This window comes from Platichthys flesus, chromosome 11 (genome assembly GCF_949316205.1).
Source record: "Platichthys flesus chromosome 11, fPlaFle2.1, whole genome shotgun sequence".
Taxonomy (NCBI): Eukaryota; Metazoa; Chordata; class Actinopteri; order Pleuronectiformes; family Pleuronectidae; genus Platichthys; species Platichthys flesus.
The window spans coordinates 10927156-10945404 of NC_084955.1; the positions used below are offsets into that span (position 1 = coordinate 10927156).

General features: G+C 42.7%; 1 protein-coding gene across 1 annotated transcript; it reads left to right on the forward strand.

Moving 5' to 3' along the window:
* The first annotated feature begins 2554 nt into the window (after positions 1-2554).
* irx4a (iroquois homeobox 4a) lies at positions 2555-8656 on the forward strand. The gene is made up of 4 exons (XM_062399465.1): positions 2555-3381; positions 4282-4388; positions 6070-6380; positions 7690-8656. Exons 1-4 carry the CDS (start codon positions 3136-3138, stop codon positions 8412-8414), a joined length of 1389 nt encoding a protein of 462 aa, XP_062255449.1. The 5' UTR covers positions 2555-3135; the 3' UTR covers positions 8415-8656.
* Positions 8657-18249: the final 9593 nt, after the last annotated feature.

The following is an 18249-nucleotide window of genomic DNA, read 5'->3' on the forward strand; positions in this document are numbered from 1 at the left end:
CCCAAAAAAATCCGGGTGTCAACACTCTTCCCTTTGATCACTGGGTGTGATGCAGAAGATAAATTGGGTCCCGCCCTGACTTTTACGCACTGTGTGTCACATTAACCCCAATCAATGTTAAAAAAAAAGGAAAAGTCTAAATTAATAAGAGAAAATGGAGCTGTGCCGGTGTATGTGTGTATGAGTGTGTATGAGTGTGTGTGAGAAGGAGACAGAGAAAGAGAGAGGTGAGTGAGTGTATGGTTGAGCGCTTCAGACGGGTTGTTAATGCTAAGGTGGCATAAGAGTTAATGCAAATTAACTCAAAGGCGCTGCCTGATCCCTTTGGGCCCCCCCTCCCCTTACACACGCACACACACTCACACCCTGCACAACGTTAATGCGGCCATTTGCTCGGAGGTACAAACCCCCCTATAATTCAATTTGTCAAAATGAATGAGGGATAAGACATTTTATATTGAGCCCACCCTCCCACATTACCCCCCAATAGGGGGGGGGGGGGGGGCAAAAGAAAGCCAAAGACAAAAAGTTACTTAACCAAGGCGCATGCAGGCATCTCCATCTTTATAGCTCTTCATTACTTCTATCATCTGTAAATGAAAGCGGGGCAATTATTGCGAGGTGCCGGTATCATATTATTATGTTGGCCCCGGTCCCCTAGATAGTCATCAATCACTCTCAATCGACCTGTCACCGGCAGGCACAGATCCAGCTGGAGAGGAGAGAGGGAGGAGGAGGAGGAGGAGGAGGAGGAGTACATCATCATTAATTTGAGGAGTGACCCCCGGGGCTATCCACATGTCTCAACCCGGGATTCTCCAAGCAACGCGAGGCAGTGCGCGCCCGAGCTGCTGTGGGCGAGCTCGTGTTTTGTGGAGGTTTTTGGCTGCAGTGACCGTGGTAGTGACCACAAACACTCGTGGAGGAGAGAGAGAGGGAGAGACAGAGGGAGAGGGGGCGCGGGGGGGGGGGGGGGGGGGGGTGGATGAAATAATGGATGGATGGAAATCTGTGCTAATGGTTTGTTGAAATTAAGGTTTTGTAAAGTTAAAATCACCTTCAGATCTATAACTTCAAATTGCATGGGGGCAAAGGGAATGTCCATCTAACATATGATGCAGATTTATTACGAGCTATGTACATTTGATGTATTTGCCCTGGGACGTGTGTTTGGTTCATGTCAAGAGGTACAAAGTTCAGTCAAACCTCATCCTGTTAAGCAGATTGTTGGGGATCCATTGGGAGTAATAACAACCCTCCAGGGACTCGTTGCTCCAGGTGGAGTTGGAACAATACATGATCTGCTCTGGGTTATTATGTTATTTATTTTATAAAAAATATTAAATACGTTTTTATTTACTGCATTTATTGTGGTATATTCCCTGTTCAGTCAGCAGTTTGTCTCTGCACTCGCAATGGAATCTTCCTTACTAATTAATTTAAAATCAATTAGTTCCCCATGTGATTAGCATTAGTGCGGAGGAACGATAGGAATGTGCTTAATTAGCCCTAATGCATTTCAACTGATACAAACGTTTGCATATTCAAGACACTGATTGACCTAAACTGATTGATTGGGACTGCAAATGTATCCTCTTTATTTTCTTCTTAACATAACTCCTTCTCTCATTACAGCAAAAAAGTCCTCTGCTTCTTGGACACTTCTCTCTGTTGTGTCGTCACGCTGAAAAAGGAGGAAAAAAGCGCACATTAAAGTTACAGTCTGGTCATTTTTAGAGTGGGAAACTTCTGACGTCACAGTCACCGCCGTTTAAAACAACCTGCCCCTGCTGCTGACGTCTTTTATACTACTTTTTTATAAGGCAAAAATATGTATCTGACAGCAAAGTGATTATTCCAGGCAGAGAGGGGCTGCGCGTCGCCTTAATCCATTTATTTGTATCCAACCGTTGTTTATTTCAGAAGACCGAGTAAAAGGAGGAAAGCAGGAGATTTTCTTCCACTTATTTATTTATTTTTTATTTTTTTCTTCTCCGGAGCTGAAAGGCGTTTGAGTGGGGGGCATTTTACACAAATTAAACATGCTACTCTGCTTCGCCCTATAAGCATCCTAGGAGCCTGTGCTTACCAATCAATTGGTACAGTCAAACACAGCCGCAGCCTGCGTGAGAGTGGAGACCTTCAGTCTCGCTTTATTTCTGGATATTGGGGGACCTCTCTACCATGTCATATCCACAATTTGGATATCCCTACTCGTCTGCTCCACAAGTAAGTACCCCACGCTGCCTTTTTTCACTTTAACGGTCTTGTTTTTTTGCTTTTGATATTGCTGCGATTGATTATCTCATCGATTTGAGCCTGGTGCTTTTACGCGCTTTATTGGCCAAGAATCCGGGATGCTTCCCCTGCGCCTTCGCGTATCGGAAAACAGCTATTGCGTTACAGCCAGCGATACCTGAGCTCCTGCAGCGATAGATTAAAAAAAAGGGGGTAAGAAGAGGGGGAACCAGAAACCAGCTAGACCCCCCGATCTCCCCGTTCACTGATTTCTGCGAGATAATAGCCGCTCTCTAATGTCAGCCATATGTTTATTTGCGCTGGGAAGCACATGCCAACTTGTTCTGAACACGCTGCGTGTGTGTGTTGTTTTGTCTTAGCCATAACCCAGCTGCTGTCTCGTTTTTTTGGCTTTGAGCCATAAAAAATCATTAGGGGTATCTACAGGGCGATGTCGGGAAAATATGTTGTTTCTGTTTGTAACGACCAGAGCTCACACACGGCTCGTTTTGGACACTTTTTACGTGCAGATTGTCACCAGAATGAGACGCATCACCCATCATCGTACATAAGTGTTTATATGTCATTTTGTGCTGTATTTTAACTTCTTCGGGATTGACGGTGTAAACAGCTGCGGATAAAAACGTGTTTATTTGCAAACAAGCAGAATCGTTTTTTATCCAAAACTTATTTAAATCGTGCGTAATCTGGAGTGTATTGAAGAAGGTTAAAGGTCTGATTGTATTTCGTTGGCACGATTTTTCCTTGCGAATGGAAAAAATTCAAATAAAAGTTGTGAAGCAACTCCTGGACTCAGTTCAAGCTCAATGTCGGATTTGTGTTGCCACCTTTTATTTAATACGTTAATTCTCTCTCGGTCTCCACTTTTAGTTTCTGATGACAACCAACTCTCTGACCACTTGCTGCGAGTCCACCGGCAGATCCATAGCCGACTCCGGAGTAGCGGCGTCCGGCCAGACACCGGTCTACTGCCCGGTGTACGAGAGCCGGCTGCTGGCCACGGCGAGGCATGAGCTCAGCTCCGCCGCCGCGCTGGGCGTGTACGGGAGCCCCTACACCGGCGGTCAAAGCTATGGGAATTACGTTACATACGGCACGGACGCGTCGGCTTTCTACTCGCTGGTAAGCCCCCTCATCTGATCCCTCCTGGCATTGATTAATGGAGCCGCGGGGTGCTGAGACTCAGGCTCACACCTCTCCTCTCTTTTTGTATTATGCACTGCATCGCAAAATAACAGCCCGTTACTGTACAGTGATTTATTCCCATATCACCTTTCAAACCAACTTGTCTTTAGTAAATGAAAAATACGCCTCAGCATAGCAAGATATGGCTCACTTGTTTCAGGTGAATAGGCGATTTATCTTGAGACAAATACTTCATGTGGAAGCAGTCAGAAATATATGAATAAGAAGCTTGCCTTGAAAATGACTGACTTGACTGACTTTGAGAGCTGATTTTTGAGAAATTAACAAAAAATGTAGATTATTCAAGGTTTTTAAATTTGACTTAAACATGAAAATGTTAGTTTCGGTCGTTGTTGTGTTGAAATTCTAAAAGTGGTGACAAAGTTCATGATAATGTGATGATGAGTGTAAAAAGAAAAGCCATTGCTGATGATTGATCTGGAATATTTACAGTTTATACTTTATAATATCTGACACATGTTTATCCAGAATCCTCCACTCAAGCTAATAGACGTACAGCTCCTATTTTTTTCCTTTAATAACATTTCAAAAACATATTTTGAAAGCCTTTTAAAACTTCTCTCCTTCTCTCCTTAACTAAGGTTTAACATTAACATCACAATTTATCCCTGTGGTTAAGTTCCATGTCTCATTCACCACCATGACTATTTCTCTAATACTCTGACAATAATGTACCATCACCTTTTACCCACATCAACCATAAATCCCTTTTGAAAAATAGCACCAGTACATATCTCCTTTAGTGAATATGATTTTCAGGTGAGCCAATAATTGATCCCAAACTGACTCTTTCACCCACTTGTCTTCTGATTGCAGGGAGCATTCGACACTAAAGATGCCACCGCGTCTGCGCATGCAGGGATAACCCAGGCGGCAGCTTACTACCCCTATGATCCTACCCTGGGACAGTATCAGTATGACAGGTACGTTGTTTCCATGGCAACGGGACGTCTGTTGATTTTCTGCTGAAGCCTGACTGTCAATGCAAGCATCAGATACTTTGAAGGAACTGTGTGTGGACTTTATGGAAACGCGATCTTAGAAACAGCTTTATCCTGAAAAACATCAGGAAAATTGTGACTTTGAAAGTATTGTACGCCTGTGTATAGGGCAACTTTTCCAGCATTGCAGATAATCAATCATCCATGAGAGGCCAACGCCATTCTCATTACGTCTAGCAACACTTGGCAATCACCTCCATGTCATATTCTCTCCTCGTGGTGTGAATTGCTTCAGAGGACCCATTCCTCTTACAGCCAAAACTCGAGGCCTCTATATTGGAGGAGCACTATACTATGCTGTCATTCTGAAAGGTCTTCCCAAAAATGTCATGACCTGCAAATAAAGTATGCGGGGCCGTATAAATGCAGGGCAGGGATTATAACAGTAAGTGATTAAAAATAATTGTGATCAACAGAAGTGCATGGGGAAACATCCCAGTCTCTCAAGTGTCTTATTGATTAGTCTTGAGGCTACATGAGAGTTTACATCACCCTCCCAAAAAAAAAAAAACAGGAGCCCTTAACCAACCGGTCTAAATTCACCAGGCGCCAAATGTTTCTTAGGCAGGCGTCATATTAAGTGCACAGACAGCGGAAAAAGGCCCGAGTCTGAGGCAGAACATAATCAGCAGCGTTCAGATAAACAAGCAGGCCTACAGCGCTACCACTCCGTCTGCGCCCGTCTCTTACCTGAGGGCTCATCATTACACTCAATAAAGCAATTTTACAGTCTATTTTATCTGCGAGGGCACAGCGCGGGGGTATAAGGAGATGTACAGCGCTCCACTCCTTTCTTGATTCCCTTAGCAGTGCTTGACCTGCACTAAGCTATACGGAGCAATAAAGGCCTCATAAAAGCCTCCCCTGAGAGGACTTTTACAGCTCACTGCTGACTGAAAATCAACACCGTGCATTTTAAATGTAAGTCCATGGGAAATATTTGTGCGAGAGGAGAGAGAGAGAAAGCGAGAGAGAGAGAGAGGGTCGGGGAAAAGGAGTCGTGCTGTGCCAGGAATGGTTTTAATGGATGATACTGTACATTGGGAGGGCTGGAGAATAAAATAAATGTGGCATTTTTACTGGCAAAACTAGACAAATTTAAATGTGCATCTTGATTAGAAATAGCAGTGTTGGATTGTTGGAGGGGTTTCATATGAAGTCGTGTGCAACAACAACACCCCTGCCTTCCATCTTCCTGCAGCTCCTGACATGCTGCACACGGTCCGAGCAGACCCAAGGCTTATGTCTAAATATATGAAGGAATGTTTGACTATTAATTTAGAGTTTCCCCAAGGAATAAACAACATGCATTGTACGGTTGTGTTTAAGGCTTATTTGTTCTCTTCTAAATTACGTTGCGTTAATTGTAAGTTTAATTCTCATTATAGCAGCAGATACGAATGGGACTTTCTGTCTTTAAAAAAGCGTGACATGCATCAGTTTACCATGATCTCAACAAACGTACAGGGCTCTGCCATAGTTTTCATGAGATAATTAAAAAAAAAAATCTCCAAGATTACACAAACAACTAGCCAGGGCACAAGCATCACATGTCATATTCAACCTCTCATCCCCAGTGTGTCCATGTTCTTCTCGTCGACAGATATGGCTCCATGGACGGGGGAACCAGGAGGAAAAACGCCACGCGCGAGACGACCAGCACGCTGAAGGCCTGGCTGCAGGAGCACAGGAAGAACCCGTACCCGACTAAAGGCGAGAAGATCATGCTGGCCATCATCACCAAGATGACGCTGACGCAGGTGTCCACCTGGTTCGCCAACGCCAGGAGGAGGCTCAAGAAGGAGAACAAGATGACGTGGCCGCCCAGGAACAAGGGCTCGGAGGAGAAGAGATATGACGATGATGAGGACGGCTCTCAGGAGGAGCAGATAAAAAGTGAAAACAATGACGATGGTCAGTGTCAAAAGTCCTTGTTGCCCTGCAGAAATAAAGTAAAAATGAATCGATATGTTTGTGGTGTTATAAGGAGCCCCTTATAGTTATGTTGATGCATGAGGAGTGATGATCAGGCAGGTTTTAGCTTTAAAGGAGCAGTGAACATACACCAGAGTGCTTTCACTGCAGGGGTTCTTATATTGCAGAGTTGTTTGGAATCCAATACAGCTGTATGTATCATTTTAAAAATCATATTCATGACATCTTCTAAAAACACATTACTGTGTATTCCTAATGATTTGTATGAGTAAGTTGCACATTTAATATATCTATTGTTTGTGTTACATTATTTGTAAATCCACTCTGAGATATGATGATGATTACAGTGCTATTTAAAATAATACAAAATAACTAAGAGGGACATAATCACAATCTTATGTTCAACAGCAACCACATCCACAACAGTATTTTTTATTTCTTCATACAAAAGGTTTTCTATAAAGACTGATGAAACCACGATGCCAATTATTTATTAATGTTTTTTTTTATTCATCACTCAAAGTGTAAACTAGAACAAGGATTGTTAAAAAATGCCACTTTATTTGAGTTTTAACATTTTCTATACATGTCTCATATCGGTGTCTCCTTATATGAGCCTTTTATTATTCCCACAATTTTTTTTTTAAATAATAACCAGATTATAAGGTTGTGATTCTGTTATTAATGATGATGATGATTACAGACAAACGACACTGAGGCCTTGCAATTTCTTTGTCTGCAGATTTTCTTAATTTTTTTTCATAAAATCAATTTTGTCAAAAAAAACTGTTTGGTTTGAAAGAATAACAACATTTTGTCTCTCTCCACATCCTAAATAAAACAACACTGATTATTAAAATTGTCTGCACAGGCCTGAGATAGATTTTATTCAAAATAACAAACATGTAGCCTTGAGCAGTGAACAGGCCTCAGTGTGTTTCACACAGGCACACACCTGAAGTGATGAGGTGATGAGGTGGACTTTCATCAACTACCTTAACTGATGAAGACTTAATTTGATCAATGCTTTCAATGAATTGGATATCTGTGTTAACCTTTATAATTGATGATTGATAAAAACTCACAGTTGTTCTGGTTATATTTTATATGTGGCTGTGTATTGCAACCACCAGGCTATGGGAAATCGAACAGCTGTCATTTTACAACTTTACCATTGAATATTAATATGAATATGAATTTCAGTGTTTGATTCCAGGGTGTCAGATCTGATCGTGCATTTGTCACCACATCTTCCACTCACCTGGCTGCTCTCTCTTCTCTCTCCCAGAGACCAGGAGTCGGGCTGATAAGGACCTGCAGCTGAGCGACCTGGACGACTTCGAAACGCTGGAGTCTGAGAGCTCCGAGTGCGAGCTGAAGCACCGATACCTCATGAACACGCACATGACCACGACGACCGACTGCCCCGCCGAGCACCTCCTCAAGGACACGTCTCTGAAACTCTCCATCCCCGTTTCTCTCGGGGGGGAGCAGGACTTGAGCAAGAGCTGTCTCAAGACGAGCCCGGAGGATTTCCAGGCGGACAGCAGGCAGCAGGCCAAGGCGTGTTATAACCAGCAGCAGCAGATACTGGACGGCAAACCCCGGATCTGGTCTCTGGCCCAGACCGCAACGTCCCTGAACCAGACTGAGTACCCCTCCTGCATGCTGAGGTGCCAGCCGCCGGCCTCCTCCCTCAGCCCGTCCCCCGCCGCTACCTCACCCGTGGCCGGCCTGGACAACAGGCAGGACTCGCCGGTCACGACCCTGCGAAACTGGGTGGACGGGGTCTTCCACGACCCCTTGTTCAGGCACAGCACTTTGAACCAGGCCCTGACCAACACCACCGTCTCTTGGACCGCGAACACCAAAGGCGCCATGCTGGAGGCCGAGAGGAGCGCGGCGGTGCTGCAGCAGCACCACCACCAGCAGCAGCAGCAGCACCAGGACTCCCCCAAAGACAGCAGTGCCATGACTTTCCCCAAAACCATCAACAAACTTTTTTGCTCCTAACGAAACCAAAACGACCCCTTTAATGCAAAAGGACACAGACTTGTGACTGACTGAAAGTCGAATGGAAAAGCCACTTGCGTCTCCATGTCCCCCATTCATCATGTTTTACTCCTTTTTCAATGGTAGCTATGTATCCTGTTACATTGGCGTCACACAAGTGAGATAATTACCGGGTCCGTTTGGCTTCTTTGATTCAACGCACGCACAAAACGTATCGAATTGTATAAAGACAGTTTACATATTGGGAGGGGCGGGGGGGGGGGGGGGCTTTGGTTTACATGATTTTTATTTTTTATTTACTATGCGCATGCAAATGTAATTGAATATTATTTAGGTCTCAGCAGTTGAGTATCACTGTTAAATGAAAAAAGAAAAAAAAAAAAAAAAAGTCTCACAAATGCACAGCTCTCCCCAGTGAGTGGGCGAGAGAGATTCAACTTTGTTCACTGAAAATAAAATGCAGTCGCTTTCTGATGCTGGGCTCGTGGTGGGAGTTGCTGTCCATGGTGCTGAAATACAGGCCTCGACACTCTTTCTTTCAACTTGTATTCCCGTCTTTTATGACAAGGATACATTTAGATATTTTTTAAATCTCAAGTAAAATTTGTTTGATCGTTCCACTATCATTTTTAACACGATAAAACAGGCGTATACCTCAACATCTCCAAGCCTCTCCTTCTAATTCCCTTTTCTTCCAGAGAGCATTCACTCTCGCTCAGTGACAGCGAGAAAATGAGGCAGCTCAACCCTCAAGACAGAGCAATATCAGTATCTAAGATCTGCCTCATTAATTCCCTCTAAACAGGCTGTAATTGGGATGTTCGCAGTCATATTTCATGTCAGCTTATTGATTTCCCCTCGCTGCTCTCTGATAATATTATCGAAACATCTCAACAGCGTCCATGATTCAGCTGTCAAAGGGGTAAGTTATTCGCCATATACGTCCATTAATGGGTTCAAAAAAAACGGAGACCCCCCCTGCGAAATAATGTGAAGTGAGGAGTTTTCGTTTTGACACTAACCCCTCAATTTCCTAGAGACGCGGAGGGGGAGAAAAAACAGGATAGATGCTGATTCCTCTTCGGAAAAGTGAAAGGGCTTTGCGGGAGAGGCCCTCGCCACGTCTAAAAGTGAAAAGGGCAAAGGAACTCGAATTAGTTGTTGTAGATAAAAGGGCAAAACGAAAGGAGTCAAGGGTACTTGACAGTAATGGCGAAAGTGGAGCTCTCGGGGGACTCGGTCTGTCCTGTGAGGAGGGGTGAGGTGGGGGGCTTCGGTGATGAATTTTAATGGGAAAAGCACAAACGATTGAGACCCCCCCCACCCCCCCACACACACATATACACACACCATCTCCTACAAGAAAGTGCTATGGTGGACAAAGGGGATTTTATATATATCAGAGTCAGGATGTATGTTTTTATTTGCTTTCTAGGGTCGGGAAAACCTTGCCTGCAGCATTTCTTAAGTTGACAGGGCGGCCAAATAAACTGGAGGAGATGACATATTTATACATAATCCCCTATTGACTTTGATATTATTCATATGTGCCCTTTTTTATTTTTAATAAACCTGCTGATAGATAAATTAGGCCCCGCGTTTAAGTCCCTACAGATAACACGACAACGCATTCAATTAATTTAGCACGAGGGCAGGTTTTATTAGACCTCTGAACCAAGTGGCTTTTTATTTGAGAGAAAGAGACGTGTAGTAAGAGAGAGAGAGAGATAGTGCGCGAGAGAGAGAGAAAGAGACTATAACTAAATCATTCAGCCGTGGCAAATACGAACACACAGAGGGAGCGGGATGGTAAATTAACAGGGGCTTTTTACATAGAGACCAAATAAAACTGTAATCAGCGATGCGTTACTTTTCATTAAGCGGGTTTGACAGCAGCATATTCAACCCCTCCGACACACAGCAGCGAGGTCCGGGCCGAAACAAACTGCTCTCAAAGCGAGAGTCATAAGATAATTCCTTAAGCTCCATTAACAACTCTTAGCCGCAGGAAATGGGCTCCCCCTGAAAACATCTCCAAATCTAAAAGCTTTATCGACCGGGCAAACCTCAGCTGATGGCTTCTCTTTTTTTTTCTCACTCTTCTCTCTCTCTCTCGCAGCCCTCCCTCCTTCCCCTTTTCAACTTAAGGGACAGAAACGTCCTACTGAGGTAATAGACTTTGACACAACACATTAAATGGGAAATGAGAAAAGGGAGAAGAAAGGGCACACTTAAACGCCTTTTAAACGTTACCAATTAGAGGTTTAAAACTTGAATAAGATGTAGGCCTTTGGCATATGCTTGACTGATGGGACGTTTAACTGGATACCTTTCCCTACTCCAAGGTGGGGCAGGATGCAGTCAGTGCCCTTGTGGCGCAGCTGAGTAAAGGGATTAATGCAGAGCCTTATCTCACTTCCTGATAACAAAAATAAAAGATCAACCTGCCTTTGTTTTTTTACTTCTGCCAATGATACACCAAAAGCCTTGGCAGCCTGACCAGGGTGTGCCCTGCCTCTCGCCCAACGTGAGCTGCGATTGGCTCCAGATCACCCCTGCGACCCTTAAAAAGGATAAGCAGTATAGATGATGGATAGATAATATCCGAAAAGCTATGGAACCCTTTGGGTGTCGAACAAGTATCTTGTGACACACACACACACCCACACACAGACCTGGCGTAGTTATGGTAATATAAGGGAGAAGGCCCACAAAAGCTGACTGAAAGTGAGAGACTGAAACACAGAACAACAGCACAACAGTTCCCTAGAGAGAGAGACAGTGAGATGGAGAGAGAGAAGGAGAGGGAGTCAGAGTCTGGGTCAGGTTAATACCACTGTGACCCTGAGCCATAAATATATTTACACATCATTACACATCAACATACACACACTCAACCTCTCTCTCGCTCTCTCTCTCTCCCTCTCTCTCTGTCAACCTCTCTCTCTCGCGCAAACTCACACACACACACACGATCACTCAAGCACAATGCCACACACATATCAGACTTAATTGAATATTTATTCATCTATTCATTGACTAACATTAACATGGTGAGAAAAGCACTAATGTGATCAAAGCTTAAAATTTAATTTAAGAAGCATGACAAAGAGCTGTGTAGAGACACTGTGAACACACGTGTGCACAAACACAGACACCCACACACACACACACACACCTACATTAGCAGACAACACGGTGCCACTGTGGCCCCTCTCGAGAATCAATGGAATGGCCTTTCATTCCAATTAAAGAGAAGCACATTATTATTAGAAAAATATGTATTTGCAGTTACCATACATAAAACAGCCCGTGGGTGTGTAAATACATTATTTCATTTTAAAAACATATTCTTTTTTTATTGAGGGCGAAATTAAACGTAAATGTCAGCTGACAAAAAACCTTGGCACGGCTGATCTTAGCATAATTAATATATTGATAAAATGCAGCATAAAGACCAACATAAAGCAGAGCAGTCACAGAAAAGGTCAAATTTGGATATTGTGGATCTAATAATATCTGGTGAGTAACACATCTAAATCAAGGGCTTGCTTTTTCTTATCATTAGGATGCAATGTAGGATAACATCCCCTCAACTTAAGCTCCCAAGTGGCCCCCTCTTTTTCTTCACTCCTTAGAGATAAGGCCTTTGTGAGTGCGTGTGTGCGTGTGCGTGTGTGTTTGTGTGTGATGATGTGTGTGTATTTGCGGCAGTTTTCAGAGCCCTGCTGCCAGAGCAGACATGTCCAGGATGTCCCGGTGAGTGGCCTCTATCAGCCCCTTGCTGCCAGCACCTCCCTGCAGTCATTCCACAGGTCAAGAGGCTTTCGCCTGTGGGGGCTTCGCTTTTCACCATTTCAGTTGTCTCCTTCTGACCCGCTGAACTCTCAGAGTGTTTTCCAAATGTATAATTACTGATGTTATAGAGAGAAAACGCTTTATATACAAAGTTTAAATGTGCTACACCTCTGCATCGTCTAGGACAAATCTACATCGAAATTGAAAATGGCCAATTAAAATATTTTATAACTTTTTCTTTTGGTTTATATAGTTTAAAATAAGATAAATTACAATTATACTTACATTGGGTTATTTCCAAAATGGGTCTGTCTCAATTGGGTTCGATATACCGTGCCTACCAATGGTGGTAGTCTCCAAAAACTGTGAGGACTGTGTTCTCACACCCACTTGAGGTCAGAGAACAAGGTCAAGAGGTTGCAATCACGGGTCATCACAACACACTTCAACTCTGTCAGGCAACTTAGACTGAGTTAAGCTCACCACCAGATATAACTGAGATGCTGTAAGCAGGCATTTGATGTTGTTTTGGTTCACAGTCTGCTTATTATAATGCTCTTTATCTATAGCCTATAGCATTATATCAATATTTTCTTACTTCATGAGATTAAACACGACAGTAGTAGCACACGTGTTTTTCTTTTGGCTTGATTCAGTTCAAAACAGGAAACAGAGGCCTGAGGTTTGCTTCGGTGCCGCCACCACGGATGTTATGGTTTCACCCCTGACCATTTGTTTGTTGGGTTTTAAGCAAGAAAACACTGAACAGTTTTCCTCATAACTTAGTGGAATGATGTGCTAGGCGATCAGGAAACAACCATTAAACCATCTGCGGATACAATTATCTTTTTATTTAATCTCTCTATTTCCCAGGGAATAAGTCATTGACCTTAATTAGTATGCATGCACATTTTAGAGTTAGCTGGTATCTCTGGGTGTGTAGGTGCAGCTTGATGGAATTTAAGGGCCTTGGCTGAGGTATGTTTTCTACTGAGTCCTATTCTAGCTAAACATGTAGAATAGTTCATCGTGGCTTGCTATTGTCACAATAGGGAGTTTTCCTTAATTTTCTCCTGGCATCTCATTGGGTAAGACATCCAGTAACAAGCATCAAAGTTCAAAAAGTTATTTAGCAATAAAGTGTTTTCATACGTTTGAAGCAGTAAAGCTGAGTCACAGCTTGTTTCCATCAGAGTTACTTCAGATCAGATGTAAATCAGCGACATCATATTGGCATCATGGTGTTATCACCGTGATCTCACTGTAATGAGCAGCATCTGTGAAATTTAACCAAAGTCCTTCACTCTGCCACTCGATTAAGGTGCAGGTATGGTTGCACGTAAAATGAAGACCAAAAAAAAAAGAAAGGAAAATGAGTGGGACATTGTTTTTTCATCCACAGTATCGCTAAAGCCATGTAGAAGTGTAGAAGTAATTGCTAAAGGTCAAAAGAGACTGTGTTTTACCAACACATTTGTGTTTATCATTCAGGACAGATCAATACCATACTGTTGTTTTAAGGAACAAAAGCCAGGGGAGACTTAACACTGACCTTTGCTTCCATTTTCCATTGTGTTCAGGAGGTCGTATGAAACATAGAAATGAGGTCCTCAGGTTTCTCTGGAAACAGAAGGGTATGTGCTGGCCGTGGAACGTAGGATACATCTTTTTTAAACAATACATCTATTGCAAATTACTTGGCAGAAATATAATGCAGACGTTTTAAGTAGTGCCTGGCTGTTGTTGTCACTTCTCAACCAAAAAAAAAAATGTAAGGGATTTAAATTTTAACTTGAGCCCACATTTTGAACGAACACAAATTAGAAGGTCAGACAAAAATTAATTAATTTGACGGCAAGCTTTTTTTTGTAATGATGTGAGCAGCCTAAACCATTTCTTCCTGTTTTCTTAAATGATATTAATTTGATCCTGGTCTCACAGTGATCTGCTGTCTCTTCGAAATGAGATTCATATATGCAACAGCTAATAAAACTGTAAGGATAAATTAATCACTGGCTTGATCACTTGAAATGAATTGACTTACAGCAGTGGAGTCACCATGAGACAGGGTGAACACTGAAAGCACATGACTGTTGCACCAGACACTTCCCCTCCACAGTTCTGTCCAGGGTTAAGTTTAGGCAACAAAGCACCAATGATTAAAGCAACCATTTCACTGACGCATTCAGTATCCATAGCAACATATTTGCAATTTGCCAAACACATAAAAAAGAGAAATATTTCCTTATTGTTTTGTTTCTCACTCTCCTCCTTTCCTAACTGCCTAAGACGACGAGTGTTGTCTTAGGCAGTTTATGTTATTTCATATTGTTTCTTGACTTCCCTTCGACTTTGTGCTGGTTTTTGCTTTTTGTTTTTAATGACTGTTTATGTCTCGTCTTCATCAGTGACTTCATTATGTGTTTTCATTATTACGTGTCAATAATAATGTATATATTGGATGTTTCTGTGCTTTCAAATTCGTGCCCAATGCAAATCCTGATCTTTACTGTATCGCCATGTTCTTATGTTGCAGGGAACAGGAATCTGATTTATTTGGCATTATTTGCACATAGGAAACTTTGTCAATGAACATAATCAAATCATCCACTACCGATGTCCTTGTCAGGCTTTCAGCCCATAACAGCAAGTTGGACAAAAAAACCTCTCTTTCCACATTTGAATTCCTGTCATGCTTTAACGTCCGTCTTGGGGGTGTCTTGTTAGAGTGTTTGCCAATTAGTTTTTCAGTAAATTATCCTCTGTGGCTTTTTATCCATCGTGTTTGCACATGAAGGTTTATCCCTTCAAGTGCTCCGGTGACCTTTAGAGTCTCATTATAGGGAAAAGTTTCTGCATTGGCACCTCCATTATGGGAAAACAGTGTATTGAATGGTGTACTGGTGTCATCTGACTCGGAGTAATGCAGAAACCTTTGTTTCCAATGTAGACGGTTAACAGAAAGGTGTTTTTCCTCAGAAAGTATCTCAGAAAACCTACTTCTCTCTCATGTTGTCATGCGGCTTATTACTTTCAATACTGCAAGGAGATGATGTTGTAACATTAAACCAGTAGATTATGGATTGTTGAATTTGATTAAATGAAAAAGATTTACCCTCCATTATTTGGTTTCTCCAGCCTTTGATCCATGTCTTTATGGACATTAAAGCCCCTTTCCACTGGTCAAAAAATCCCACTGACATTTGGCTTTTGCCTGCAATGGGAATGGATTCAATCGACATTCCTTCCCAGGTAAAATGACTCTGCGGTAGACGCAGGTTTTAATCGGCTCCATCTACCATCAGCATTGATGGAAACATGACTCCAAGGTGAACAAGCTAATTTCTTCTTCAAAATAAAAGTCAAGATGCTGCACCTCTTCTGACGAAACCATAGAACTTTGGCGTTGGCCTAGATTTAGCCATGAAGGTTTGGGTAATTGCTGTTTTTTGTATCTTTGGAACAACTTGCAATAGCGATTTTGGTATAGTTATGATACTCCTCTAGTGGGAAAGGAGTTAATCGACTCTTTCAGTAGGTTTTCCCACGTTTGAAATACCTGCTTATTTCGGTGTAAAATATAAAGAAGTATCCACATTCACTAGTTAAGGTGTAGAGTTGCAAAGACAAAGCACATACACAATAAGAAAGCTTTCATTTGAGTGAAAAGCTGAACTTGGCCGTATCTACTCCACTTGTCTAAGCTGTCAGAGACCACGTTGCAGGAAGCTTAGCCTGCTGTCTTCTCACCACTCTTCATGCCTCTGTAGATCTGAAAGCAGGAAACAGCCGCAACCTTTCTCTAGTGTTAACTTATTCGTATTACTCATATTCCTATTTCTGTAGGAGTAAATATTAATAAAACTAAACCTAGTGTCTTGTATCTGGCGAGTCTGACCACGAAAAAAATAAAAACAGGGCAACGATTATTTTCTGGACATATACATTCAAATTATTTGTTGTTCTTGCTCTAGCTGCTGTGAAAACATTTTAAATTTCACGGGGGGCAAATCCAACAATTTCGCTCGGATCAGTCTCCACTAGGAAGCAGAATTTTATTACGTGCCTGGTACATCTCAAGGTGTTTTTTGCAGCAGCTATAGAACGAAGGCAGAGAAGTTCCAGAATAGCACCTCTAACAAGTCCCACAGCGCGAGGCAGAGAGACACCTTGGTGGGCCCATTGCTCCGGGGCTACAACATGTAGTGTGACGACTCAGTAACTCCAACAGGTCGACTTTAGACTATTTGGAGAGTTTTGAGAGACAGCCTGGCCAACTGTGAGGATGTGCTCTGACGCACTAGGTGATTCTCTGTCTGCCACGCGTCTCAATCAGGCCTAATGTCCACTTCCCGGCTACTCTATCTTTACCCCTCACTCTCCCTTTGCTATCTGATCTTGCCTCTCCTCAGGTGGAAGCAGGAGGAATAATTTTGCCTCCAAATTGTGATGAGCCAGCCAAGCGGTGTGCTTTCCAAAGGTTTTTTTTTTCAGAGATAACTGTTTGACTCAAACCTACACGCTGTACTTTCTCCTGACAATCCGCAGGGAGAAGAGAGAGACAGGATCTTTGTTCACAGGCTTGTAGCTGCACTGGACTGCTTGTGACTGAGTTTACAGTGTCCACAGGCTGTCAGGCTAACTGGGACTTCACGATGGACAAGGCTCTTGGTTTGGCTTTTAGCAGAATATATCGCAGGCGTTCCCACTTTCTGTTTTTTAAAAAGAATTTGACATTTCTAAAATGACTGGTTCACAAGGCAGAACTGTTTTGGCAGCTCCAGAAGAAGAGTAAAGGTTAATTTAAGAAAAGTTGTCTTTTACTGTAAAGCTTTTCTGTATACATCTATAATTACATATAGCACACACATATTTGTGACTCCGTTGTATACTTTAAACACATATTGTTCACACATGTTGCATGGATTGATCAGTGACTAGTGGCCTGTTGTCTCATGATCTCTCCCGGGCTAACTATGTTAACGGGCCCTTTTCATCAAAAGCTCTTGAATTTCGTCGTCTTTCCAAGTTAACATGTTCTATGCGCTCACTCCCTCGCTGGGAATCTCTGGACAACATCCCACTGTACTGAGTTCTTACAAAGGGAATCGGCAGGAAAAACTCCAGAGAAGATACAGAGCAACGGAATTGGACATTTTCATTCTCACACACAGCTCCTCTAGGTAATTCAGGAGTAAGTCTGGAGTTCAGTGCATGTCAGAAGTCAGCTATTGACAACCTTTGTTCAATGGAACAATACATTTTTATTTATATATATAAATTCACTGATGTTTTTTGCAATATTTGCAACATTTCTATTTCAGATTCATGGTAGAACTTGAAGAGGTATTGAGATTTGAAAACTTTGTGAATTAGTCAAATAAACTGCTTTATTTCAAATACATTTTTGAAACAATTTTGGTCGGTACATAATTAGTTATATCACTTTTTATTTGGTATATTTATATCTTGCAAGAGATGAAACTTTCCCAGCATCTCAGTAACAGTTTTCGGTAAAGGTCACGGAGGTTTTCAGAAGAGGCAGAGGAAAGCAGGTTTTATATCTCTGGGTCTTGTCGGGGGGGGCGGCTGAGGTCCGTCCCTGCATTAGCGGCGTGTGGGACTGGTACAGTGGCTGCGGCTGGACTGACCTGCCTGCTCATTAAGGCACTAGCGAGCCCATTTGGCCTGCTCCTGTAATGGGAGTCTGTACTGTGTCAGAAACACTTATTTGCTCCACAGCCATCACAGAACATTAACATTCACGACAGCCCATCACACGAGGGAGGGCGAGGGGGGGTCAGAGGGGTGTCTGAGAGGGTCTGCTCGCTGCCCCAGCCGAGTCGCTCTCTATCTCTCTCTCAGTCACGCACACACATGCACACACACACGCACACACACACAGTTGATCTGCATTTCTCACATGCACACAATGGATAGAGGCGCTGCACATTCTACCTCACACACTAACACATCCGGAGACACACAGCTCTTACATAATCTGTCTGAACACTTGCGTGCACACACACACATGCAC

Bases quoted from the DNA above. Each gene is read 5' to 3' on its own strand.
- irx4a (XM_062399465.1), top strand. From the start codon at position 3,136: ATGACAACCAACTCTCTGACCACTTGCTGCGAGTCCACCGGCAGATCC. The intron at 4,389-6,069 runs GTACGTTGTTTC...TCTCGTCGACAG, and splicing joins GGACAGTATCAGTATGACAG to ATATGGCTCCATGGACGGGG. The intron at 6,381-7,689 runs GTCAGTGTCAAA...TCTCTCTCCCAG, and splicing joins AAGTGAAAACAATGACGATG to AGACCAGGAGTCGGGCTGAT.